At 40.1% G+C, this 27,929-nt stretch overlaps 1 protein-coding gene across 4 annotated transcripts in view; it reads right to left on the bottom strand.

Moving 5' to 3' along the window:
• Positions 1 to 27,929, bottom strand: part of LOC131052605 (DNA mismatch repair protein PMS1) — a 249,098-nt gene that overhangs the window by 53,265 nt on the left and 167,904 nt on the right. For 3 of the 4 annotated variants that reach the window (XM_057987197.2, XM_057987193.2, XM_059212023.1), the window contains 2 exons: positions 14,924 to 15,027; positions 14,531 to 14,757 (listed from right to left, as the gene is read on the bottom strand). In XM_057987197.2, coding sequence (XP_057843180.2) covers positions 14,531 to 14,757; positions 14,924 to 15,027 — 331 coding nt within the window. Of the gene's footprint in view, positions 1 to 14,530; positions 14,758 to 14,923; positions 15,028 to 15,211; positions 15,353 to 27,929 lie in introns of those variants that run through there. The other variant, XM_057987199.2, reaches the window with a different exon arrangement.

The following is a 27,929-nucleotide window of genomic DNA, read 5'->3' as shown; positions in this document are numbered from 1 at the left end:
ACAATTTCATACAAAACTCCCCACTTTTTCAAATGAGGGGGGTCACCCCTTATATAGGCTTCAAGCCCTAGCTACATGCAAAACCCTAATTAGGGTTTGCCCAAAAGATTCTCCACACATGATGCAACAAGGTGGGAATCTCCAATTAATAACCCATCATGCCCATATACAATTAATTCAAAAGTACCCAAAATAGCATCCATTGTGCATTAAATGCACCACCTCCTTCAAATTCGTCCAACATGCGTTGAATATTCATCCATGCAAAAATCACCCCACTATGTCATAAATGATCCATCATTTCCACATGCGGCGACTGCATGCAAAAGGAATCTGCCATAAATTCAACATGCAATGACCGGATCGCCATTTGTCAAATATTTTGGTAACGAATGCGCCACTCTACTGCCACGTGTTCAATAGATCCTCGCCATGCAAGTGGACCCCGCCGTCGTATATCTGCTCCTGCACATCTGGAATTGTTGGAGAGGGAAAATTCGATTCAGGAAGAATTTTCTTGAAGTCTCTTCAACTTTCCTTGCTCAGAGAAGGTTTTTCATCAATTCTGCACATTTCCTATCTTTTAGGAAAATTTCCAAATTAGGGTTCCGCAGTCCAGGAGAGAGAAAATTCTCCTACGAATCCAAATCTGTAAAACTTTTGAAATTTGGATGTGATTTGATGCCTGAGCATGGATTTTTCAAATTTTTCCCTGGAGGGGAAATTTCTTGTTTAGTTCATCCCTGATTCCTTCCTTGCCTTAGAAATTTTATGTTCAATTCATCTTTGGGTGTATTTCTTCCTTGCTTGGAATTTTGTCCCGAAGGAAGGAATTTCCAATACTTAGCCAAATTTTCATCTTTCCTGGAATTCTGTCCTGAAGGAAGGAATTTCCAACACTTAGCCAAATTTTCACATTTCCAAGAATTCCGTCGTGAAGGAATTTCCAACACTTATCCAAATTTTCACGTTTTTCAGGAACTCTGTCATGAAGGAAGGAATTTCCAACACTTAGTCAATTTTTCACCTTTCCTGGAATTCCATCGTGAAGGAAGGAATTTCCAACACTTAGTCAATTTTTCACCTTTCCCGGAATTATGTCCTGAAGGAAGGAATTTCCATTACTTTGTGAATTGTCCATGTCTCTTTTTCAACATCCCTATTTTTTAGGGATCCTCCTGGAATTTAGGAGCCAGGTTCATTGGATGAAGAATTTCACCCCGATTCTGAATCTCTAAAATTTTCCACATTTGGTCGAGATTTGGTGTCTAAAAATAATCGAAAATTCGCCCAAGGGGAATTCTGCTTTTTATTCCTCCTGGACTCCTTGGATTCCGTGCCTTTGGCAAAATTTCAATTTTTAGCTTGGGTGAAATTTTCACCATGCCAAGTATTCATGGATTTCCGTCCTGTGAATGCCTTCTTGAATTCAGCGCCCCAGCCCAGTCTTGGGCGCATTTTAGCCCTGTCCATGGATACATGGAATTTTCCTCCTGTGAATGCATTCTTGGTTTCAGCGCCCCAACCCAGTCTTGGGCGCATTTGGCCCTGTCCATGGACTAGTGGATTTTTCCACTTGTGAATGCATTTTTGAAATTAGCGCCCCAGCCCAATCTTGGGCGCATTTTGGCCCTGTCCATGGACTAGTGGATTTTTCCACTTGTGAATGCATTTTTGAAATTAGCGCCCCAGCCCAGTCTTGGGCGCATTTTCACCATGTTCATGGATTCATGGATTTTTCCATCATTTCAGGCTCTTCGTCAGGATATATATATGAAATATAACATTTAATTATAAGAAAGGTTATACTTTAAGTTATATTTCATATATATTGTCAGGATGTTTGAGAGTGGTTTCAGGTCCATAGGAATCATAATGCAAATTCTGGATTTTAGAAGATCTTCCAAATTTCCAGACTTAGTCAAATTTCAGGCCATTTTCAGATCAGGATGACATTGGTGGATTGATGTGAATTTCTAGACTTGGATGATTTTGCATGCTTTCCTCTTCTGGAATAGGAGTTCCAAACTTAACCATTTTTGATCCAACTTGTCTGCCTTCTGACTTTTCCGGATTTAGAAATGGTCTTCAGGAACATTCAATCTTCAGCGTCTTCGGAGATATTCAACTTTCAGTGTTTTCCTGTGAAGATCTTGCCAAAAATAGATTTTCCCAAATAGTAAGTGTTTCAAAATGTCAAAGTTTGGGCAAAATAGGTCAAAAAAGCACTTACTAAAAATAGTAAGTTTGATTTTTGGCAAAATTAGACCAATCCAGGACTCAGTAAAATCCCTAAAAAATAGGAACTTTCTAAAAATAGAAAGTTGCTCCGTTTTGGCTCAAATTTTACTGGGAGGTTCCTTGAAGGGTCCTAATTCCAGTCGTATGTTCAGTTTTTTCAAAACCCTAACAAAAACCCCCTAAAATCTAGGACAGAAAGCAGAAACCTTAAAAAGGGACAAAACATGCCCTAGACTTCACCAAACTCGCTCAAACGAAAAGCAAACTTGATCAATCTGACCCCCGAACACTTGCAAAGCAGAGAGACTGCAGAGACTGTTGCGAAAAGACCCAAAAAACAAAGCCAAAAGACCGGCAGGGCCTAAAAAGAAGGGGGTCCCCATTTGCAATGGGGTGATGTGTGAAAACGTCACAACAGGCCTTCTGCGACATTTGCCAAGTGTTGGAATACTCCACCAAAGAACGTCCCTACAACATGAAGACACAAGGGAATCAGGTGCTCTTCACCCAGGAGCAACCGTCACCCTCCGCTACAGCGGGCACATCCCAGCCTCAAGCCAACACCACGGCATCATCTGGCGGTTAGAGAGGTAACCGAAGGGGAGGAAGAGGCAACAATAATAATAACAATAACCGGAGTCGAATGCAGTATGATGCCAAAGGACGACCGATAATTTAGTGTCGGGCCTACAACCAGTGGGGACACTTTGTGTGGGATTGCCAGAAAGAGGAAACACCCCAGAACTTGTGTAGATGGTGTGGTCCTGGAGACCACGACGACACAAATTGCCCCAAGCCAGGGGTTAATCTTCTCAACATTGAGAAAATCGGCGATAATAAAGAAGTGCTGGCAATCACCCGTGCTCAGGCCAAGAAGACCACTTATCCCGACCCCCGTACGGAGAAGGAGAGATTACGGGAGGCAAAAGCCGACATTGGGCGGGAGATGACAGCAAAATGACGGAAAAATGTAGAGGTGGTGAGTACATCATCCCGTACTGAAGCAAAAAAGAACATAATTGGGCAAGTCTTGCAGATGGAGGTGTCGATAAGGGTGAAGGACCTTCTGGACACAATGCCACAGCTGAGGACTTCCATTCTCAGTACCGTACAAAGCACCACACACACACCTTCAGGTGTGACTCGGACGGAAGTCTCGGTCAGCCCTTCGGCTGATCCAATGTTGTTGGCCTTAAATAGTGGTCGGCATCCTGCGATAGTGGAAATGGGAATCCTCGGGGCTATCCTCAAGGACAACATCATGGACAGAGGTTCTGGGGTGAATGTGTTGCCGGAGGATACATGGAAGAAGCTCGGGAAGCCAACACTATGGCCACCCACATTCAATTTGGTGGGAGCAGACCAGCACGGTATCAGGCCACTCGGCACCCTAATGGCCTAGCCCGTGACCATTGGCACACAACCCTTCTTACCGGATTTTGTGGTAATTCCACTTTAAAATAAGGGCTATGATGCCATCTTAGGGAGAGGGTGGCTGGTCACAACAAAAGTGAACCACAATTGGAAGAAGAACACCCTTTCCATGAAGAAAGGGGGGCGGAAGTACATTATTGATCTGAGGACCCAGGTCATCGACGAGGAGCTTGCATCATCCAACTCTAATTCAGAAGACTCAAACAGATGGGAGTGGGCTTCCTACGAAGGTAGAGACGAGATGGAACCAAATAATGAAGGAGTGCTTGAACTCGATGGCTTTTTGGAAGATGACATCTACTCATTGAATGGACTCTTCCACTGGCAGATGGAAGATTATGAAGTATTCCATCCTGCATGCCACATGCTGCGAATTGAAGAAGAGCCAAGCGAGAAAGATGAGTTCCCGCTAGAATACAGGGAATATAAGGAGGGAGACGACAAAGTGAATGATGTTTCGGTGTACGAGTTTTCAAAGGATAGACCAATGCGGTACGAAGACCCCACTGTGAAGGAGACGAACTTAGGAGACACTGCCACCCCTCGAAATATCTGGGTAGGAGACGGTTGGAGCCCGGTGTTGAAGGCTGCAACATTCAAAATTTTCATGGAATACAAGGACGTGTTCACTTGGTCCTACAAGGAAAGGGTCCCACCTGAAATATGCGTCCATTAGATACCATTGGTCCCGGGAGCCCATCCGTTACGGAAGAGGTCGTACCGAATGAATAAGAACTATGCGGCCAAGGTGAACGAAGAGATCGAACGGATGCTGGAGGCCAGCATCATATTTCGGGTGGAGACAAGTGAGTGGGTCTCGTCGATTGTGATCTGTAATGTCCCCTACTAAGTTTAGGCTTGTTTTAACCATAATTAATCCATCTCGACATACTTTGGCTTAAACTAAATTGATTAGGAGACAAAACTATCTTTAACATGAATCCAATCAATGATAACGAAGAACATAGGCTTCTTCCTGATATAATCTTAAACATTCTATCTAATTTATATACTAATATTTATTATTAATATACATATAGCTTTATATATATTTATTATATACATTATTTATTCTCAGATATTATCATTATATTACTGCACATGCAGTTCTTATAAAACATTATAATAATTATAATTATATTATTATTATTAGTATTATTATTATTATCTAAATTTATATTACTATTAAATTCTGCATAGGAATGTTATCGGGCTTCAAATATCAAGCACATATATTAAGCACATCCCTATGCATACCACCCCCGAAACCAATGTCACTACCTGTAACTCAATAACAATTCTGATCTGAGCTGATCGGTTCCCTTCAAACTCTTCCAAACTGGAGTAAAGAAACCATATATATTGTATTCCCCTTCAATCTCCAAAGTTGATCCCTTATATATATCCTCGATTTCTAAAGATCATGCTTCTTAAAATGAAGAGACATGTCCTTGTATTTATTAATTCTTTTACATTAGTCAAATTACTTTGATCACACCCTTTGCCTTTTTTCCTAATCATTGCCTTAGCACTACTTTTATCATTTATTAAAGTTCTTTCTTTTAAATCCTAGCGCTTCATACAATAGTCATACTCCATTATTGAATCGTTGTTGTGTGTTTATTAACAAGTGACTCGCACATCTTATTTCCATTAACCATTTATTAGTTTGTAAAATCTCTTTAATGAATCGGGTTTTATTTGCATTTTGTCGACTTCTTAATAAATTGGTTTATTTAAATCTATGAGTGTATAATATATTAGTGATTAGATAATATATCATAAATACATTAATAATTGATAATAATTATTCTTACCTAAAATTATTAATTAAATAATTACTGTTAATAAAGAATTTATATTCTTGGAATTAATTTATTATTTTATTAATTATTTAAGTATATAAGTTGTGTTTACAATTAAGAATATGTAAATTATGTTTATAATTTATAATATATAGATTATGTTTATAATATAATATTATTTTATTTTTCTTTTAATATCTCAAGAATATTATTAATGATAAATATTAATATATATTAATTAAATAATAATATTTAATAAATAAATAAATAAATTTCAATGTTAATTATTATATTGATAATAATAATTGCTTTATTTAGGATATATATAACGATCAAGGAGGGGACATGACATGATCTCGCTGAAGGAGGCCAACCAGATCCGCATTTGCATGGATTTTCGGTGCCTCAATGCAGTCACCATCAAGGATCCATTCCCTATACCTTACACAGACAGCATCCTGGAGGAGGTGGTTGGCCATGAAATGTACTCATTTATGGACGGCTTTTCCAGATACAACCAGATTTTGATAGCTAAGGAGGACAAGTTGAAGACCACCTTTGTGGTGGAGGACGGAGTCTATGGTACAACCGAATGTCGTTCAGTTTGTGCAATGCTCCAGCAACATTTCAGAGGATAGTCCTCCACATCTTCGATAAGATGTCTGTGGGAAATTTTAAGGCCTTTTTGGATGACTGGTTGATTTTTAGTAGAGAAGACACTCACTTGGTGGCGCTGAGAGAATGCATGGAGAGGTGCTAGAGGGCCAGGCTAGCCTTGAATCCGAGGAAATGCAGATTTATGGTACCGCAAGGAAAGTTGCTAGGCCATATTGTTTGTAAAGCGGGATTGAAAACTGACCCGAATAAGGTACAGGTAATTGTGGAGATGGAGTCGCCCATTGATGTAACGGGAGTAAAATCCTTCTTGGGACATATAGGATACGACCAAAAGTTCATCAAGAACTTCACTCAACTTTCATTCCCACTGGACAAACTAACAAGAAAGGGCGAATCATACATATGGGGACCGACACAAGGGGAAGCATTCGAGGAACTCAAGAGGAGACTGGTGGTTGCACCCATTCTGGCCTATCCAAACTGGGACCGAGAATTCCACGTACACGTGGATGCCTCGAACTATGCCATTGGGGCTACGCTAGCACAAGAAGGGGGACATGGGTTGGACCATCCCATCTATTTTGCTAGTCGCATGATGTCAAAAACCGAGAAGAATTACAGTACCACCGAGAGGGAAGCCCTTGGAATGGTCTATGCCGTACAAAAATTTTGCCACTACTTATTGGCGACACCTTTCACTTTCTATGTGGATCACCAGGCGTTGATGTACCTGGTAAATAAACCCATTATCCAAGGCAGAATAAGCAGGTGGCTATTGCTCCTTCAAGAGTTCACATTCACAATAATTGTACAGCCAGGCAAGAGCCATGTGATCGCTGATCAGTTGTCCAGGATTAGGTCAGGAGAGCCACCAGAGGGAGTCAATGATGATTTTCCTAATGCACATCTGTTCCAAATTGCGGCACTACCATCGAGGTATGCGAACATTGGGGAATACTTGTCCACCTCTCGATTCCCAGCTGAGATGCTACCCAGTGAGATAAGGAAGCTGATCTTGAGAAGCAGGACATTTCAACTAATTAATGGGTTGTTGTATAAAATGCGACCCGACCAAGTCCTCAGAAGGTGTGTGATGGAAGAAGAGATTCTGGGAGTGCTCCAAGAAGCACACGAAGGGCCCGCAGGAGGCCACATGGGTCCAGACATCACCACGCGCAAAGTATTGTTGGTCGGACTATGGTGGCCCACCCTGTATAATGATGCACGGGAATGGGTGGTGGGTTGTGATACTTGCCAAAGGGCAGGAAAACCATTAAAGCGGGACTTTATTCCCCTCAATCCATCCCATGCCCAGGAGTTGTTTGAAAGTTGGGGTCTGGATTTCATTGGACCTTTGAAGGCTAGCAAAACACGGAGATGTCGTTACATTGTGGTGGTGACAGAATACCTTACCAAGTGGGCTGAGGCGCAAGCACTGCCGGATAACTCAGCTTTGAGTACAGCCAAGTTCATTTATGAACAGATCATCACAAGGTATGGCATCCCAATCCAACTGACGAGTGACCGCGGTGGGCACTTTGTGAATCATGTCATCAAGCTGCTCACAACGGAATTCATGATTTTTCATTCCTTGTCAAGCCCATACTACCCGAGGGCCAACAAGCAGGCTGAGGCTACTAATAAAATATTGGTGTCTGTGATCTATAAGTCCTACGGAGTCGAACATGAAGATTGGGAAGAGAAGTTGCCATCTGTACTATGGCCATAGAGGACCACCTACAAAGTCACCACACAAGCCAGACACCCTTTCAGTTAATGTATGGCCAGGAGGCCATTGTGCCGGCAAAATTCATTGTTCCGAGTTTAAGGATCGTGATCCAGAATCGCCTAGGAGATATGGAAAGCCTGTTGGAGCAGCTGTACGCGTTAGGCAAGTTAAATGAACGCATAATGATGGCCCAATGGGCCACTGAAGCCGCCGAACAAAGACAAAAAATTTTGGCATGACAAGCACATCCAATGCATGGAATTTCGTCCAAGTCAGTGGGTGTTGAAGTATAATGGGCGAAATGAGATTAAGCCTAGGAAATTTAAAGTCCGATGGTTGGGGCCATATAAAATCCGCGAGGTAGCTGCAAATGGAGCAATTAAATTGTCAACATTGGGTGACCAGCCGATAAAGGAGACGGTAAACGGGTCGAAATTGAAAATTTACCACCACAGGCAGCAACGGAATGACCCAGTTCATCCGGAGGCGAGGCCCAACCAAACAAATTGGAAAGGTAATTATTTAACTTTTGTTTAGTCGAAAAAAAAAAAAAATTGAAATATTGAAATAATATATTGAAAAAATTTGAAAAAATAAAAGATGTGAAAAACATTGAAGAAAAAAAAAATAATAATAATAATTAAATAAATTGGAGACCCACCGTACGGCCTCTTCATTAAAATCGTAAGGACATCCCATAAGTCGTAGAGAGCAAATATTACGACTTCCACAGCAAGATTAGAGTCCGTACAATCGAATTTGGGTTGAGTCCACATCCGTACAGTGGTAGAGAGAGAATCCGTACGGCTACAAACAGACCAAAGCAGACTCCGTACGGCCACGCAGGCAAGAAGGACATCGTACGGTGGAGGAGAGACGAAGGGTTGTACGACAACACAAGATAGAATCCGTACAACAGACGAGCAGACAAGAAATTAGTACGGCTGAGGGGAGACAGAAGACCGTACGACACATTGAACAGGATCAATATAGCCCAAGCAAATTTTCGTACGGCCATCGGAGGAGACAACCGTACGGCTATGTGAACAGGAGGACGTCATATGGTGAAGGAAAACGGAGGGTCGTATGGCCACATCATACACTATCCGTACGGCCGAAGAACATAAGCCAACGCCGTATATGAAACTCCTACAATCGAGCAGTGATCCCACCCAACGTCAAAAAAGGCTGACAGAGCGATGTTTCGTACCAACTGAATAGGTGCAGTCCGTACATCGGCGGTAGCTGAAGACAAAAGACCGTATAGGCAATTCAGGGCATTGGGGAGGTCGTAGAACAATCCGTAAAACGTGCATAAAAAAAGGAGAAGCGTCGTACAAGGTAAACCATAACGGAATTTCAAAAGTTTATTAAGTGTTGGCGCTGGCAGTTAAATCATTCAAATGGAATTAGGAAAACCGAGATTAGGAAAGTTGGATTGGAGAAAACAGTTGCAGTAGTTAGACCAATCGTCTAAGTCAAGGAAAATAGCAGAAGGAAGCACGACAGCCAAGGACAAGGGTAAGCAGGTGTTGCAGTCTGGAGTAAAAGTTGCAGGGCCAGCAGATACAGGAAAGGCCAAAAAGAAGACAATGCCGGAGAAAATCACACCTGACACTGTTACATTTGAAGGATTGAGTGGAAATGTATGCAAGACCTGGTGGCTAGAAACCCCAGATAATTATGTAATTAAGGAATCTCTCAAGAAAGCACGGGTGCATTGGGCAATTCAAATGCCCATCTTCGCCATTAGGGATTTTGAATCATGTCTGCAAATGATGGTGGCTACATATGACAGCACGATGAAGGCATCGACTTTCTCTTACCAGCAAAGCACTATGACCGTCTCCTTTGCACCCGAAGATTTTGCTAGGGTATTTGGCATACCAGATGAGAGAAAGAAAATAGACAAGAATGCCACTAAGATGTTGCCAGAAAGGAAAGAGCAACTGTTGCAGTTAATTTGTCGAAGTGATCTCTCAGAACAAGAATGGGTTGCGATCAAGGCACCTAAGGGCAGAGAGTTGAAAATGTCCTACATCGTTCCTAGAGATTGGCAATGTCTGCTGGATGTTATGAAAAGCAGACTTACAAGAGCCAACGGGGCATCAGACACGGCGGTACCCATGATTGCACTTATGAATGGCCTAAGGAATGGGACGGTGTACAACCGGGCAACAGTTTTGTCCAACAGAATCCATGAATTCTTGATCCTGCGACACAAGGCTTTTTACATGTCGTTTCACGCCATAGGGTTGTTCCTCGACGCTATATGCACACAGGTGTCGCCGGAGAAGCATGTCTAGAAACCTCGAGAGACAAGGGAACCTTCATAGCCAGCCATTTTCGATTGGACCCACCTGGATACCATGGCAGGTAGCGGGGAAGCCCATTCTAGCAGGAAGCGACGAAGACCACCACAAGTAGACACGAAACAGGAGACAGAGACAGTTGACGAGGATATAGAAGAAGAGGCTGCAGAAGAGGCTGATAGTAGTGCAAAGGAAGGGGAAGATTCTGAGGACACTTCTTCTAGGAGCAGCCAGAGTCATGACACATTCCGCCTTGCTAGCCGGAAGGAAGTAAAGAAAGCCCCTAGTACGAAGGAGACTAAAACCCATGCAGTGTCTTTTGGGCACGTGACGAGAGGAATCCGTGGATTACCGGCGAGTGGAGTGCGACCTGCGGGAGTAGGCCGAGTAGTGTATGCACCAATAGTATTGACTCATGATGGAGGACTGACACCTCTCTAGACTTCAGGGGTGACGGTGGGAGCCATACCAGTCGTACCCATCCCAGAATTTGGGCAGTTGAGACCACGACCTTCATTGGTTCCCAGCGGTAGAGGACATTCCAGTAGTGTCATTGGTTCCAGCGAACCTCCTTGCATTGGGTCTACCATACGGAGGGAACCGGTACATACGGAAGTCACGACAGCAGAGGGCACGGTGACCGGAGATGATGATGCCACCATGGATGTGTGGCTGGGTCACTATGAGGTGCCTCCCATGACACCACTGGGACACTCGCCTGCCTCACCCCAGCCACGTCCTTTTCCCGAGATTGTGGACCTCGATGAGGGTAGTTCTCATCAAGAGGCGGGACAGCAGGAGTTGGCGATGGACTTCCTGCCAGACATTGTTGGGTTTGAGGAAGAGATGGCCGAGATGCAGCAACAGGAGTAGGCCACTACCGAGAGCTAGTCAGAGGGCATAGAGATATTTTTGGCAGAGATGGGAGCCAGCGCGCAGAGGATGGTAGCAGAGGTTGAGGCCAACGCACAGAGATTGGCAGCCTCTATTCAGGAGCAGACCGTCGGGTAGTCTGTCGTTGAGGGACTCCTCGCCTTCACCACTGGAGGGTGTGCTAAGGAGTTTGGGAGATGTTTTGAGGCCAAGTGTTGGCCTGCTGTGGAGACTCCCGAGATGTTGGTAGATTGGAGGAGTGAGCAGACGGCTGGGGTTAGTGTAGTACACTTGTTGCTACAGCAGGTAGAGCAATCCTTCCCGGACGGGTACTACTAGCTCAGACGTACCCAGCATGATGCCTCGGGAGCAGAGACAGAGCGGGTGGCAGCCATCACAACTCGAAAGGAGCTAGCCACTCGCTTGCATACGATGGAGATGGAGTTGCACAACAGAGGGCCCGAGCGACCAGCCTAGAAGAGGAATTGGCTTGTGCCAAGGCAGAATTGGCCCAGGAGACGGCGTAGCATGCACATGAGGTAGCAGAACGGGCAGCCCTTGAGACTCGTCTCACATTCACCTTAGAGGCGTTGGATGGGAAGCAAAAGGAGCTTATGGAAGTAGTTTTTATGATGAAACAATCTAGGGAAAGGCAGTTGGTAGCCGAGCGAGATCTCTAGCATCGGACACAACAGGTTCACCAGTTGAGGGAGCAGTTGGCAGCACCACCACCACCAGCCCCTTCTTCATCAGGGATGCCCTCTGTACCCTCTCAGCTTTGATTTTCATGTTTGGTCTTAGTGTCATTTCCCATTTTGTTTGCATGTTGTCAGGAGACGACCTTCTTTTTTGGGGGGGATGATGTTGTCGGGTAATTATATCATAGTGTAATTAGAATGTTATGTGTGTTAAGGGTCGGTGGTTACATGACGGTTTCCTATTTCAGTGTGTAGATATTGAGGAAGAAAGCTATGTTTTGAATGTATTGGCATTTGGCATTAATGAATACAGACATATGAGTTCTTCTATTTATTGGCATTGTTGTATACTGTCACATTTCCTACATTTCTGTATTGTTATGCACTACTGAACACACACACACCCCTCGGGGGAAAACAGTAGGATCAAGATAGATCTAAGGTGAGAAAGGATCCGATTGCTCTTAGTGATTATAGAAGAAGAGAGATCACAAAAAAAAGAGAATACACCATGGAGGCCAAAAAAGTAATCAGTCAAAATATCCAGTTATGCAAAGTTTTGCTTTCTAACTGTCCCTACAAGATTCTTCCTTTCATCTTCCTTCATGCAAGTGTTTGTGGACTATTCGTATCAAAGAGGATTTTTCTTGGCCAACAATTGAAGATACTAAAGCCTTAAAATATTCTCTTACCCTTTTGAATTTGGGCTGTCTATTTCCAAGATGTAATCTTGGCCATTAATTTGTAAATAACTTTGGCACCTTACTTTTATAAAAGTGCCATCACTACAGTATTTTTGGGATTGGAAATTGTTGATACTTGTGAGAAATCAATGAAGAATTGTCATTAATGTGCTTCCCTCATGGTTTCCTTTCAAGCATATCAGTGATTTTGTTTATCTATATGTGCAAAAATGTAATTTTGATGTCAATCAAGTCATATGATAAATTTCAAGTGACTTGTAAATCTCTTAAATGATATTTTTGCTGATGAAAACAAAGCCATCATAGAATCGAGCAATAATATTGCTGAGACAACCTCCCTCATTGCTATTCCAGTCCAAGAGCAAACTGACAAGAATGGTAATATCCTCTTCTCTCTCTTCTATTTCTAGTTTGATCAACTATCCCAGTCAGCCTATCAAACCTTACTCTGAATCCGAACTTATCTCTAAGAAAGGCCACATCCAAATCCACTTGTATCACTACAAAGAATGAGGTTTTTGTTGCTTCCCACTCCACCCATCAAGCCCACTATTTTTCCCAATCACCCTTGTTACATGTCCCTTCCATATTTACGACAAGCGGGGAAAGTCCTAATATTCATCCCCAGGATACAAAAAAGGGCACTCAAGTTCAAGGACTTAAGACATTGTCGTCTCCCATGGAGTAACTAAAATGGTACATCAATCCATGTTGCTTTAGCTAACATCTATATATTCTTCATGGCCTCACAAAAGTTTTAGAATCCAAAAGCACGGAACAGACTAAGCAACATGATTGCATTAATCTGTTGTTTAACAATGTTCAAGATCTTAAAGACAACCAAGTGGCCATAATAAGTTGCTTAAATAAATAGGATGAATGCTTCATTCTGTGAAGACAAAGCTATCACAGTGTACTCAATTATGCTGAGGTCATCAAGCATCTGATGAGAAAAAAAATGGTGAGAATAGAATTTTCAGCAGCTGTCCAACATAATCAACACCAAATGGCTACCAAGAGATCAACCAATAAAAAGAACTTTCAAATAGCTGAGTACAAAGTTCCTCCTGAAATTGAAATGCAACTCCCAGAAGCCATGCAGAAGGAGCAACAGCTGGTTGGCACTAGAACACTGAGAGAAGAAATGGATGTGATCTTCATGTGAACAAGTACCCTTGTGCAATCACACACCCCAATTTTTAAAAATACATGCCACTGTTTTATTTTTTACAAGTTATCTTGGCACGACTTGGTAATATTTTTGTATTTCTGCATATTTAAAGCTTTCTCTTGCTTACCATTTTCTATTTTAGATTCCTAGACATCTCCTCTCATCCAAAAGGACATTTGTATATCACCCAGAATTTGAGCCATGTGATCCTCTTCCAGGGCTTTTGTATCTATATATTTTATATCAACATATATTTGCTTTTATCAAAACAAATGAGCTGTCCTGGTAGATTTTGTATTCTCAATAAAAATTAATTAAACAGAAGAATGGTTCTGTATCACTTCACTTAATTTAGTAAATCCCACTTGCAAGGTAACCTTTGGTTTGGATCCCATGCCTACGAGATATCTCTTCCATCACATTCACTCAGTACTTGCATCTGGCCCTGTTCATTGTGGTATTTTACCCAATTTCAACGCTATCTCCTAAACCTTTGAACATGGAGATTTGGCTTTGGAAACCTTAATAATTTTGGAGCTCCTCCCATTCAGCATTATTTTGGACCAGTTACAAAGCACAATGAACATTTTTTCTCAGCTTTCACATTCTGTACACAATAAAACAGCTCCAAAATTAAAAATGACGTGTGCCATGAATCAAAATGGAATCCATGGTGGTCCACTTGGATGTATCACAAATCTTTCTTTTCCATATAGTGACCCCTACTTAACATATTTAGAAGACTGGCAATTCCTGTGGCTCTATCCAAACTTCCCACCATACAGAGCTACGTTTTTCATTCACAAGAGATTTTAACTTTGCAAGAATTATCATTTCATTTGAGGCTTTTGTTTATAATGCATATAACTAAGGTTACAAGAAAAAATAAATTGAATCAAAACTACAGCATCAAATTATAAAGCATTTAAGCTGAACTTTTCTTACCATTTCCATGTCCTTCTTGCTCAATGCATCACCAATCATCACAGATTTACGACAAGCACGAGATGCCAACATAGCTCGCACTCTCGATGGACAAATAGCAGATACACATCGTGATATGACCTTTTTGCATGAATAATCAGAGGGATAAGAGCATTTAACAGAATCATTATACTCTGCACTAAATGGTGCTGGCTCATCGACAAGAATAGATATTAGCTCCTGCACATCTGCCAAAACGAAATGTTAATTTCATGGAGCATATTATATGAATCTCTAAATATCATGTTAGTGATGCATTTTGGATAAACCACATTATCTAATGCATGATTCCAGATTACGTCAAAATAATCCATCATGAACTTTCAATACTACTGTGCAAAATACATGTCTCACCTCCAACACCAAAAGTGATGTTCCTGCTATAAGGAACAGATGTTAAAAGGAACCTTCGTCCAGGTGGTGCACTAGCATCCTCAGCAAAATCAAATCCATTCCTTCTGAACAAAGGTCGCAACTAATAGGGATCAATTTCTAATTAATAACTTGTAATATTATAAAGTCTTCAAAAAATTTAGCCAACATGTATCAAATGGGACCTGAACAACAAACACAAGAAGCTTCTCATTTTCAAAGTAATATTTACTGTTTTACAAACCTTGGTCATGACAATGCATGATAAATCACTTGGCATGGAAGAATAAAAGTCCTCAAGAGTGACAAGCATTGAACCAACAGTAGGTCAGGCACACTATAGCTTTCAAAAATATGAATGGACTTGAGTATCAAGGGTTTTCGAAATCTTCAGAAATGAAATGTGAGTATCTGTGTGTGCACAAACATATATTAATTCACACATGCATATAAATAGAAAAATACATCTACCTAGTTTACAATGTATTATTAATCTATATTTAAATATTAAACAAATTTCAAACTAGATCAGTATGTTGAATTTGTTACAATACTAAGATCAGAAGAAGATGACCATGCACAGTAATCATAAGGTGTGCTCGATTAAACACGGGCAATGATTCACATCATTGTTGCCCTCCCAACCATAGACGATATACTGTTATCAACTCCCCCGAGCACAGAAATTATATCTCTAATATATGTATATTAAATATGAACAGCAAGATGATGTTACAATGATTAAGTACAAAGACCAATGTGAATTGCTTCACTCCTTGAAGCTTATAGATGGAGATGGATCCAGTCACTTTAGACTGAAGGAGATGCAAACTAAACTGTTGTAGGATGTACCACCAATGTTTTCCTCTGCAAATCAAATCTGCTTTGTGTTAAGGACAATCCACCGTAGACAAATCACGGACTGAGATGAATGTGCACAGCAGAAGATGAATACACACGAGTTGCTTGCATACAGCACGATAGTGCTGAAGAATTCACAACATTCTGAAGAATGACAATGTTGTGCTATAGATGATATTAGATCACTGGAGTAATTCGTTGTAGATATAGTTTGATCTGCAAGTATGTTATATGTATTCCAATCTGCTACAATTTGATCCTCACTGCCCACACATTCTAGATTGCAGTGTGTTGTCCTCATTTTTGTTTTCAAAAACGATGGACGATTACATTAAAAAATTGTCAAAAAAAGAAAATTTTACTCTATGGCACACTTCCCGAGGCAGAAATTCACCTTGCCCCTAGACTGGATTAATCGTCAATCCATCCTCAAACCACGTTTCAAATTTCATCGCATTCTGGGTTTTGTTTGCTATGTTTTTCCTTCAATTTGAACTTTAAATTATAAAGTTTAAATAAACTTGTAAGATATTTAAGAAGTTCCACTTAAGTGATTTTATTAAGTTACGGTAGGGTTTTTCTCCTCCATTACAAGTTTTATAAAGTCACTTTAAGTTGTAATAGGGATTTTATTTCCCTATTACAAGTTTTATTTTTAAATTGTTTTTATGACTTGTAAAAGGAATTTTATTTTCCCTTTACTAGTCTTTTTAAAACTTGTAAAGGGGGTTTTAATTTCCTTTTACATGCATTTTAAACTTGTTGTTTGCTCTCACAAACCCGATTTTTCCTTATGCATGAAAAAGTGAACATTTTAAACATGTAAAAAGGTTTAAGAAACCCGATTTTCCTTATTGCATGCATTTTAAACTTCTTGTTCTTTCCCAAGAACCCGACCAGCATTGTTGAAGGATTTTGTTGACAATTTCCACCGATTTTTGTGGAGAAATCTTAGGAGGAAGGTGTTTTGGATTCCTTGCTATTTTCATGCATTTTCCAGCTCTCTTCACGCCATTTGGAAGACATTATTGCTGGTTTTATGGTGTTTTAACAGCAAAAACGTGTTTGAAAACTGCCACGATTTTCCCCATCTAAGTGCCACGAATCTTACTTCTTCCAAAGCGTTTTTGCTTGTCTTGCCTAGGCGTGGAGGTTGGATGTCTTTCTTGACCGATTCTTCATGCTATTAATGGGCTTTTGATACATATGGCGTTTTGGCAAAAACATGGCTAGGGTTTTGGAATGTGGTTTATTATCTATTTAAGAGTTTTCCTTTCTTCTTTCAAGAATTTTTTCTTGCTTCTTGGAGGACGTTTTGATTGATCAAGGTATGTTCTTTTCCTTTCTTCTTTGTTTTCATTTCTTGTTTTTGGTTTGTTTTGATTTCCTTGGTCAATTTGTATATATGTTAGTTTTGTTAGTTCTTGCCTAAAATCGGTTTTGTGAGAGATTTTCCCCTTTGTTCCAAGTTTGCAAAGCAATTTGTGAATTGCATTGTCTTTCCCCATTTTCCCTCTTTACTTGCATTTGGGATTTAAAAACCCGATTGCAAGTGAAATGAAAATAGTTGATCTACCCCTTTGGTTGAAAAATCTTAACCATCTTTTATTGAAATTCCAAGTTTCAAAGTTGGAAAAATGCTCATCCTTTCAAAATCGGGTTTTTAAAACTTGATTACAAGTTGAAAGTTCTTCCCATTTTCATAAAGATGATCTTCCCAAAATCTTTTCATTTTCACTCATATTCATTGCCATCATCCGTACATACTATTCCCACCATTTCATCCACTCATTTCACACCTTCATTCATTTTTCCCATTTAAAGTCTTCACTTGCAGTCAGCCATCCAGAACCCGAAATTGGTCCAAAATGCACTCAAAAAACACCTGAAAATGAGTTTTAAAGGTCCAATTACAAGTGCAAACTTGTGTTTACCCATTACACATATGAAGTTGCATGTTTGTTATCCACAATTGCAAGTTAATGCTCTTGTTTTTCCCACACATGTAATGTAGCTTCCAGAACTCGAAATTCACTTGTGAGCCCATTTTTGCATCAATTTATTCCTTCCCTTGTCAGTTCGGTTTGCACACACGATCTACCAAATCAATGGATTAAGGCATGGGCCTTATTTTGCAAGCAGATTTCAAGATTGGAGGATGATACAAAGAAGAGATACAACAACAATTCATGGAGATAGTCATGACATGAAAAAAGGAAGGCAGCCCTTTCCCTTTTGAAAATCCAGTACTACCCCAAGCAAGAAGATAAGGTTGAAGTTCGTTAGCCAAGGACACAAAGATCATTAAGGATGCAAGTTCCTGTTCAGGTTCAAGATGTCTTCACTGATCCAGAATATTTCAAGTTCTAGCATCTTGAAGCAGCATGAAAATCATCACAGACAAAGGATGAAGTAGTTAGAGTCGTGTATTTGGACACAGAGAATAGTTTTAATTATGCATCTGTAATTTTGTTTTGACAAGTTACATGTAAAAATAACTTTGTAATTGCAAGTTAACTCATCACTTGCACTTTTGTAATTACATGTAAAGCAACTACAAGTTGAGTTCATATAGGACTGTAGTTGGAATAAGTCATAGTTAGTTGTTGAATAAGTCTTGGTGGTTGAGAGAATTTCTCAAGTTAGTTAGGATCCTCCCACCTTTTTCTCAAGGCTCCTCTCCTATAAATACTTGAGGGGGTCTATTGTAATTGAGATCTTTTGCCAATGCAACAAAATTCTACCAGCTTGTATGTGCACTCTAAGACTTTGAGCTTAGATGTAAATCAGATTGCTTTCAATAAAAGAGGCAAGTTGTGTTGAGACTTTGTGCCAATTCAAGTTGTTATGTGACGACATTTTCTGGAGTTGATTGTGATTTTTGTTCTATTGTTCAAGAAAGATTTAAATTCAATCTTGCAGACTTTGAGCTGCTAATTGTATTTAGAGTTATATGTTTGGTTTTCAGAATTGGTCTTGCAGACTTTGAGCTGCTTATCATATCTAAAACTAGTGTGGAAAGCTAAAGTCAGAAGATAGCTTGTAGACTTTGTGCTGCTTCTATTTTTAAGACTTGTGCATGTAAGGTGAAGCACATTATGTAGTTAGACTTTGAGCTGCTACATATTGTGCTTAGTTAACAGAAAATCATCTAAAAAGGTTGATAGGAGAATAGATAGTTGAAGATTTTGAGTTTTCTTTCTGTTTTCCTGTCCCTGGGAAGTGACGAAGGTCTTTGTGCGTTCATGGAAACTTTGCTTCCCTTTATGTTCCAAAAATCCTACAAAAAAGTCTCATTTCTGTATTTGTTGTTATTTATTTCCAATTGCTATTACTTTTTTGTGAAAAGAAAAGAGTATAGTTTTTCTTGAAAGAAGAAGAAAGACTATTGTCCCACCCATATTAGATTAGTTTAGTTTGTAGATAGGGGGAGCCTTCCCTAAATTAGGAGAGTATCATACTCACACATTGTTGCTGAAACCACAATTTTGCACATCCCACAAGTGTACAAAATTTTCAACCAACACGGTGTATATAATTCGATCTGCCCACACATATCCAGATCGCAGTGTATATGATTCGATCTGCCCACACATATGTTGCTTCCTACTTAGAGGGGAAAAGGCGTTCTTATGTATCCATCTGTGGTTCATCTAAACAACATGACTCCTTGACCAAGTCGGTTGTGCCTCTCCAAACGTGCCTTTCGCAAAGGTGGCGGGTCAAGGGATAACTGATTCTAATTAACCGATTCTACAATGTTATTATTGTTAATCAATTACATTCAGTTAGGAACAAATTCGTATAACATAAATACGATTCCTTTTAATAGGCAACATAACTTATAAATCGTTATATATAAATGTGTAAGGCCAAAGGCCATTCACACATTTGTAATTTGCTATGTCGGCCTAAAGGATCCAACCATAGCTATTATTTCAACACTCCCTCTTAGCTAGGGAGGAATCCTTCTTGAAAACAAAGTCACATTTCCTCATCGTGATGACTATACTCATGTGAGTAAAGGAAGCTAATCACCTCATCATGATAGCATATCACCTCATCATGATAGCATATCACCTCATCATGATGTTTGACCACAATGGCTACACCCATATGTGGAAGGGAAAGATATCACCTCTCTGTGATATCAACCATCATGGCTTTTCCATGGATGGTGTAAGAATAGATATCACCTCACCGTGATATCAACCATCATGGCTTATCCATAGATATCACCTCACATGATATACCATTATGGCTTAAATAAAGATATCTCCTCACGTAATATCCACCATTATGGCTTATCCATAGATATCACCTCACGTGATATCCACCATTATGGCTTATCCATACATATTACTACATGGCATGTCCACGGATTTCACATCACATGAAATCCACCATGAATATCTATTTATGTAATATCCACCATTATGGCTTATCCATAGATATTACTACATGGCATGTCCACGGATTTCACGTCACATGAAATCCACCATGAATATCTCTATGTAATATCCACCATTATGGCGTATCCATAGATATTATTGCTAGAGATATAAACCATTATGACATATCCATAGATATCACGTCCCATGATATCCATCATAATGGTATGATCAATCAATATCGTAAAATCGTCACCTTACGATAATGATCAAATGTACAAGTGTTCACTATTGAGAGATCGTCACCTCACAATAATGTTCACAGGGGCTCATCCAGCACTGAACCAATGTTGTCATGGAGTCACACACATGATACTAATCATGAACCATATCAGATTAATAAGATTGCATAATAAGAGTTTACACTTTAAACATCTTAGAGAATACATTAGTACTATTAAAACAGATCAATGTTGCTGAGACTCAATCTCAGCTAGGGCTGCATTTTCTACCATACTATTGATATGTCTTTTGTATACGACCAAACACAGAATAAAATACCTAAAGGTACCTTATCCTCTCTTGAATAAAGCTCCCCGAATGCTGAAGATTTTGCAAAAGGATCAATCGGAGCAACTCCAAGGTTCTGTTATGTAGGTTCTCTACTCGTGGATAAACACCAATGGTCGTTGTGTTTGCTGTTTTACAAGGGGCCTTACGTACTTTCTAAGAAAGCTTGTTCTTGCAACTACTTTTCAATGAGGAAACTGAATTCTCCTAATATTAACTGATGTTTCAAAAAAGAGCAAAAGATAAGGGATTTAAGAAGGCGATGCTAAACTAATCCTAGGAATGGCTAAATGAGGACTGGTCTTGATAAAACCCTACCAATTTCAATATTGCCAAAAGATTACAACTCTACTGGAATTGGTGCGATCTTCTAAGGGGATTCAATGATTTTTGAATCATCAATGGGATAGATACTATCACTAAGATACATATCAATATCTCCAATAATAATTGAACTCTTAAACAATCTTAATATCTACAGTTGACCACACAAGGCGTGCTTACAATCAGTAACGAGCTAGTGGTTTGGACTATGAGTTTTACCAAAGAACAAACACAACATTCGTCCTTCAATCTAATTCTAAAATTTAAGTTCTATTTCCACTAAGAGTGATTCAAGAAGATAAACAACCATGAAAATAGCCACAAGGATTGCAATAAAACACCATAACTTCAATATTTTATTGATCTCATAGCAAAATAAAACAATTGTTCAACTTTCTCTCTTCACTACTTCTTTCTCTGCTGCTAACAATCTTAATCTTTCTTTTTTTTCTCCAACTCCCTGGAAATGAAATGAGTGAGGGCTTTATATAGCACTCTCAAATACAATGAATGGTCTGGATCTAAAGAAGGTCAAAGGCTAACATTTTGACACCTAAACCCTAATTAGGGTTTGCCACAAAAATCACCCTAATCAGATAAGCATTATCATTCCATAGCCAATAGAAATTGGCACAAATAACGAGGAAACATAGCCCAATAGGAATTGAATTGCCACATCACTTCATAACAACTTTTCATCTAGAACTTTGTTCCCTTTTCTATGTTCTTTTTTGGCATATTCAATGAATCTGGACGTAATCCCCTCAATCTCAACAATGGGAATCTCATGCAGGTTCTTCATCCGCTCTTCCAAGTGAAGGACCTGATCAAAGGCTGCAAGAAGGGTCATCTCCCATCCATGCTCTAGTTCTTTTGTTTTCTCGATCAGGAACATAGTAGCATACATCTGATCTCTCTACTTTTTTGTGATCATGTTCTCCTCTTTGCAAAAAATAATCTTGATCCTCTCTTCCAATTCTTGGACATCCACATCTGTCTTGATCTCTATCCTTCTGTCAAAGATTGTACATAATCCATCAAACACCTTATCCTGAATAGGATGGATAGTGCTCTCAACTTGGATGCATCTACTATTGATGTCCTCGAATAGAACTTCCTTCATTTGGAGTAAAGTTGACCGTTGCAGAAGATTATGGGTTTCTCCATTTATTATCTTTTCTTGTGCTAAAACCTATCTAGATGTCCTTCTTACTACCTGTAATACAGGGATGACAATATCTCTAGTGTGAGTGAAGGCATCTACAGTTATCAATAGATTATGAATGATCTCAAGGACTTGGATAGCTCTATGGACTGTCTTCATCATTCTTGTTACAAATTCAATGGCCACCTTGTAGGATTCATCAATCCATGATCTCATGAGTTGGGCTAGGTTCTTCATCTTTTCTGCCTCATTTATCGACTCAACAGGAAGTGCATGCAAGGGCGATACTACTGGATCCTGTCGCCTTAATGGTTGGTTGAGGTTGCTAAAATCATTCCTCCAAGTGCTAACCTCCTTTTCCAGCCTCTTATTCTTTTCCATTTCTTCCTTGAGTTTATCATTAAGTGCTCTCACTGAATCAATCGCTTCTTCCATAGCCTGCTCAGAGGTAAGTGGACCAAGATCAAATGTTTCTAAATCATATTCCTCTGCCATAATCTCATCCTCATACTTGTCCATTGCTGGTGTGGCTACCTGTATCTTCCTGGATCCTGCATCATCTCTAATTATCTTTATAATCTTTGTAGCCTTTCTCTTTTCGATTTCTTCTTGGGAGTTTCCTATGAGACTTTCCAAATCAAATACTTGTTCTTCCTCTTCAACTACAACTACCCTTGTCAGTCTTTCTTTTAGCCAATCTGGAATGGAAGACTTTCTTTCCCTTACCTGTATTTCCTCAGGCAGAGGTCTCTCGTCTCTGAAAGGAGATGTTGCTTCATCATCATTCTTTTCTTCTTGTTGTTCATTAGCACCAACCTGGAGAGGAAGAGATTGACTTGATGAGTGTTGAGGTGTTTGTCCTTTGCCTTGTTTATCATTCTGCACCATGGATTCCATAGACTCATCAACTTCATACACTATCTCTCTTTGATCCTCTCCTTGACTTATCTCCTTTTCATGTCTAGATGAAGTACTCGATGGACGATCAGGATTCACCTTTTGTTTCTTCTTGGAGGGTTCTCTCTTCTCAAGTCCTTTTTTTCTCTTCGACCCCTTGGAATGAGAAGTATTTTCACTCACACTTGCTTCTCCTTCTTCTGTTCTTGCTTCTAGGGTGAATGTCATGGCTATATTCTGCTCCTTCAATTTTTTATCTTGTACGTCCACCCATCTGCGAGTGCAATTTAAAAATGGGTCCATTAATGCTCTCAAGTCTGCAACTTCTTGCTCATTCCAATCTACCTTCACTTCTTTATCTTCCTTCTCATAGGATGATTGGAGATATCTACCACTGTCTTGTGCTTGATCAGCTACTCTATAAACTTTACATTTCCTGATAAGATCCAAGGGTAATCTAGAATGCATCTTTCTTTTCACCTCCACATCATCTTGAACATCCATCCAGAAGTCCTCTACTTGAAACTCATGTTTGTACTTCTTCCCAACTGTCTCTTCCATATGACCATGAGGATCAAAATTCTCTCGAGGCAAAGGATGCGAATGAATACAGAGATAATTTTTTTTCTGCATCTTCGGCTGCTTCAGAATCAGAACACACTTCAATTGAATTTCCCAATAAAATAGGTACGGGGATACCATTTCCACGCTTATGTCTTGATGCTTTAGCATAAGCTACCAACTGTCTAGTCACTTCAAGTAATATTATTCCGTCTATAGGATACCTTGGCAACATATAGGGAGGTGAAGGACATCCATGGACCCTGATGTAGGTGAATTTTGGAAATTGAATGAACCATGCACCATGTTTCTTCACGAGCTCCTGTGCCTCCGAAGACAGTCAATGGTGAATCCCTCCTTGCAATGTCCTAGTGATATACATTGTGAAGGTGTCATTGACTAGCTTCTAGTCATTCTTAGGCGGATGATGCAGTTGAGCATAAGAATCACATGCTCTTATCTCTCCTGTCCCTCTCCCAACAACTCCTCTATGTGGTAGCCTTGACTACTCAAAACTTCTGAATAAAGAATATATAACATATGAACTCATGTGGAATGACTTAGTAGGGACTAGCCTCCTCAAGTGCACATCTAGGTTATTGCTAATAATTCTGGCCCAATTGAACATTCCTTTTCCTTGGACAATCACTTGAATAAAGAAGAACATCCACTTGTCGAAGAAGAAGGCCTGAGAGGCACCTATAACCCAATTGAGCATGGTTATCAAGTCTCTGAATTCCTCTTGGAAATCAATTCTGTGTGGCGTATTAGGTATCTTGTTCAAGCGAGGCCTACTCTTGAGTAACCAATTCTTATTGATGAAGTTCAGACAGGTATCAGGATCATCTTTGTAGATAGACCTAGCTCCTTCCAAGCTCTTGTAGATCATATCTCTCGGCTCCGAGAGATGAAAAGCTTCACTAATAGCTTCTTCTAAAAGATAAGCTAGGACAGTTCCATCCTCGGCTACGATTGTGCTTGAATGTGAATCACAGTGCCTGGCACATTCGATCATCAGCTCATGACATTTGACTGCGGGAGGGAAGCCTGCGGCCTTGATGATGCCACTCTCAATTATCTTCTTGGCTATGGGTGATGGCTTGCCGATGTAGGGTGCTTCTCGAAACTTCTTCACATTGAAGTTCCCTAAGTTGGTGTCTCCAATATTGCTCCATTTGGACACGATCCTGGTCTCCAAATCATCGTTCTTTTGATCTTCTTTGATGAGAGCCTATCGAGTAGCGGATCCACTTGCCTTAGGGGTCGCCATTTGCTACCTACAAAAAAAGGCTTAAGTTAGGTTTAAGTGTAGAATCTTAGCTAGGTGACTTGAGATTCCTTAAAAGATAAAACCTTAAAAATTAAGAATTTTCATACTAGGCATCACCTAGAAATTAAAGAAGACCTAACCTTATGAAAATTTAAAATAGAAACTTGAATCAGATCTTCAATACCTTGCCAAAAAAATCAGATTATACACTTTTCCTTCGAATTCTACTTATCAATATGAAAAGAGGGATAAAAAATAGAGATTTCTGCTGGATTCGCCCTCCTTCCAAGTGTTATTCCAAGGGTTTGAAAAGTCTTTGATCTGCACTTCAGGTTCGCCTTTGTTGATCCAGCCCCTAATCAGCCTTTATGAATCAGAAATTCGCCTTCTTATTGCAATCTGCTCTTCTGTTTCTGCTCCTAAAATTCACTTTAGGAAAAACACAAATGAATAAATGATTAAAGCTTCACAAACCTTCTTCCCTTTATATGGCGATTTCCTCATTTCCTCAAGAGGCCGACATCTTAGAGAAACAAATAAAATTTTAAAAATCATCCTCAAGGTGGCCGACCTAGCCATAAGGCTTTTAAAAAAAATATAATTGGGCAACAAAGGATAAATTTTTTAATTTTAAGGCTTAAAAAAAAATCAATTTACACATTTGACAAGTGTCTAATTTAGGCGGATTTGCATTACTAATCCAAATGAGATTTGATTAGCAATTAATGAGAGGGGAAAATGAGTCTTGAATGTGGCTTAATTTGTGAATCTCTTGAAGAGGCATAGACAAGCCTAGGAGATATTGATGTTTCTCTAATGTTTGCCACTTCTCTCCATTTTTTATTATTATTCTTGTTGAGACATGGACCACCTAGGACTCGAACCTAGGACCTTCCATACGCTGCTAGAGTGCTCTACCACTGAGCTACTGGCCCCTCTTGGACCAGTCCATCGTCGGTCCGGGTGTGGCTTATTTCCAACACCAAAATCCCCTCTTAAGCCACACTTGTCGTGTGCTTGGGGCTATGTTGGTGTCTATTTTATCATCTACCAAACATTAGGATAGGATACCCGAAGGCTATCTATCCTCTCTTGAAAATTCACTACTGATTCCAAGGTCTATATGTGCGAACAAGCGACTTTAGTGGAATAGCTTCTTGGGTAGTGTATGCTGAAAATTTCAAGGGGGACTTACGTTTAACAACTATCTTGAATAGCTGGACTTAGATGGATTTGGCAATTTTAGGCTCTTCTTCTTTTTTTTGGATTTTATGGGGATTTAGACTTTCAAAAAAGGGCAGAAGGATAGGGTTTAGGAAGGCTAATCTAATCCTATGAACTCTAGAGACAGTATCAATTGGATGCTCTCGAGAAACCAGACTTTGTTTCGCCACACTAGGGACAACTACACAAAGTCGGTGCAATCTTCAATGGGTTGCGCTTATGATCGAGATGTTGGGATGCACAGAGGACAGGCTCAGACTAACTTTGCACGGTAAAATGGAAATCATCCATTTACCAAAAGTATGAGCGGAGATACACCATCAATTGACACTTATCAAATCCTTCATTCAAATTAACAACAATGAAAGCAAATCTAAATTAATTCTAAGTGTTCAGGAAATTGAAACCATGCAAATCATTCAAACAATAGGGATTACAAAGCAGCGCACATGCAATATATTATCTGGAAATGACCTTACGCAACAATACATCAAAAACCTCACTCTCCAAATCAGAGGAGGTAGCCTTATATAGTTTTTCAAAAATAAATGAACGGCCGAGATCAAACAGTGATCAAGGGCCAAGATTGAAAGTTATAAACCCTAATTAGGGTTTCCCAAAACACTATCAGCCTAAATGAATAAGAGGGTGACACGTGGTGTAGCTGCTAACCTCACTGAGGTGAGTGTCCACTTTCCTCTTTCAAAGATTCGACGTATTTGGACACAATGAGCTTGACCTCCTCCATGGTGACACTTGGCAAATTGCCAATCTGGAAGTCGATGATGTCCACATCATCGGTACAGGTAGCAAGGATGCTTTCCCACTCAACCACTTGGGCAAGAAAATTTTCATCGATGAAGAGAAAATTTGCAATTTTCGAGAGATCGCCTTTGTCAATCATCCCTGAATCCTTGAAGAAGCTAGACTGGATCCTGGCTCTCAGGTTTTCTGCTTGCAAATGTTTCTCCCTTATGCTTTCCTTCTTCCAGATCTCTGACGCCACATGGAATACCTTGCCCAGGATCTCTCTAACACTTTCCTCTGGCTCAAAGCACTTGGTCTCGGATTTCTTCAGAACTTCAATCCAAGTGACCAAGGCATAGTACCATGTGCTGAAGTCGTACCTGTCTCCGGCCTGTATGATACCTGCATCCACTAGGCTTCTCTTCGACAAGCCTCAGATAACCTTCAGATGTGGGAGCATTTCATTCTGAATTTCATCCACATCCTCCCAATTGGTGGCTAGATCCTGGATACGATTGATCAGTGAAGAGGCTAACTCATGTGCCGATACTAAATTCTCTACCAGTATGTCAGCACGCGCCGAAGCATCTGAAATCCACTCTTTTGCTTGAATGTACGAGCCCTTCATATCATCATAATCCTTCATCGATCCCTACTGAAAAAGCTGTGGCGGAGTAACCGGGATCTCACGGTTGAGTGGTCTGGTAAGATGGAGAACGTACTTTCTCCATTGCTGGTTCTCTTCTTCAACCTTCTTCCTCTTTTCTTTTTCATGGGCTAGACTTGCCTTCGGAGCGTTGCAAGAGTCGTCAAAATACTGGACCTCTTGGTCCTAGGTGGGCTTACCCAGCTCTATGGTGGTAATCTTGTAATCATTCGCGGCGACATTGTCCCTAGTCTTTCCTTCTTTGGGCACTGCTATCTGGACAATCCTGAACCCTACACTGTCTCTCTGAATTAGAGAAAACTTTCTGGCGG

Source organism: Cryptomeria japonica, chromosome 10 (assembly GCF_030272615.1).
Source record: "Cryptomeria japonica chromosome 10, Sugi_1.0, whole genome shotgun sequence".
In the NCBI taxonomy this organism is placed as follows: Eukaryota; Viridiplantae; Streptophyta; class Pinopsida; order Cupressales; family Cupressaceae; genus Cryptomeria; species Cryptomeria japonica.
This window is presented reverse-complemented; position numbering and strand designations above follow the sequence as displayed.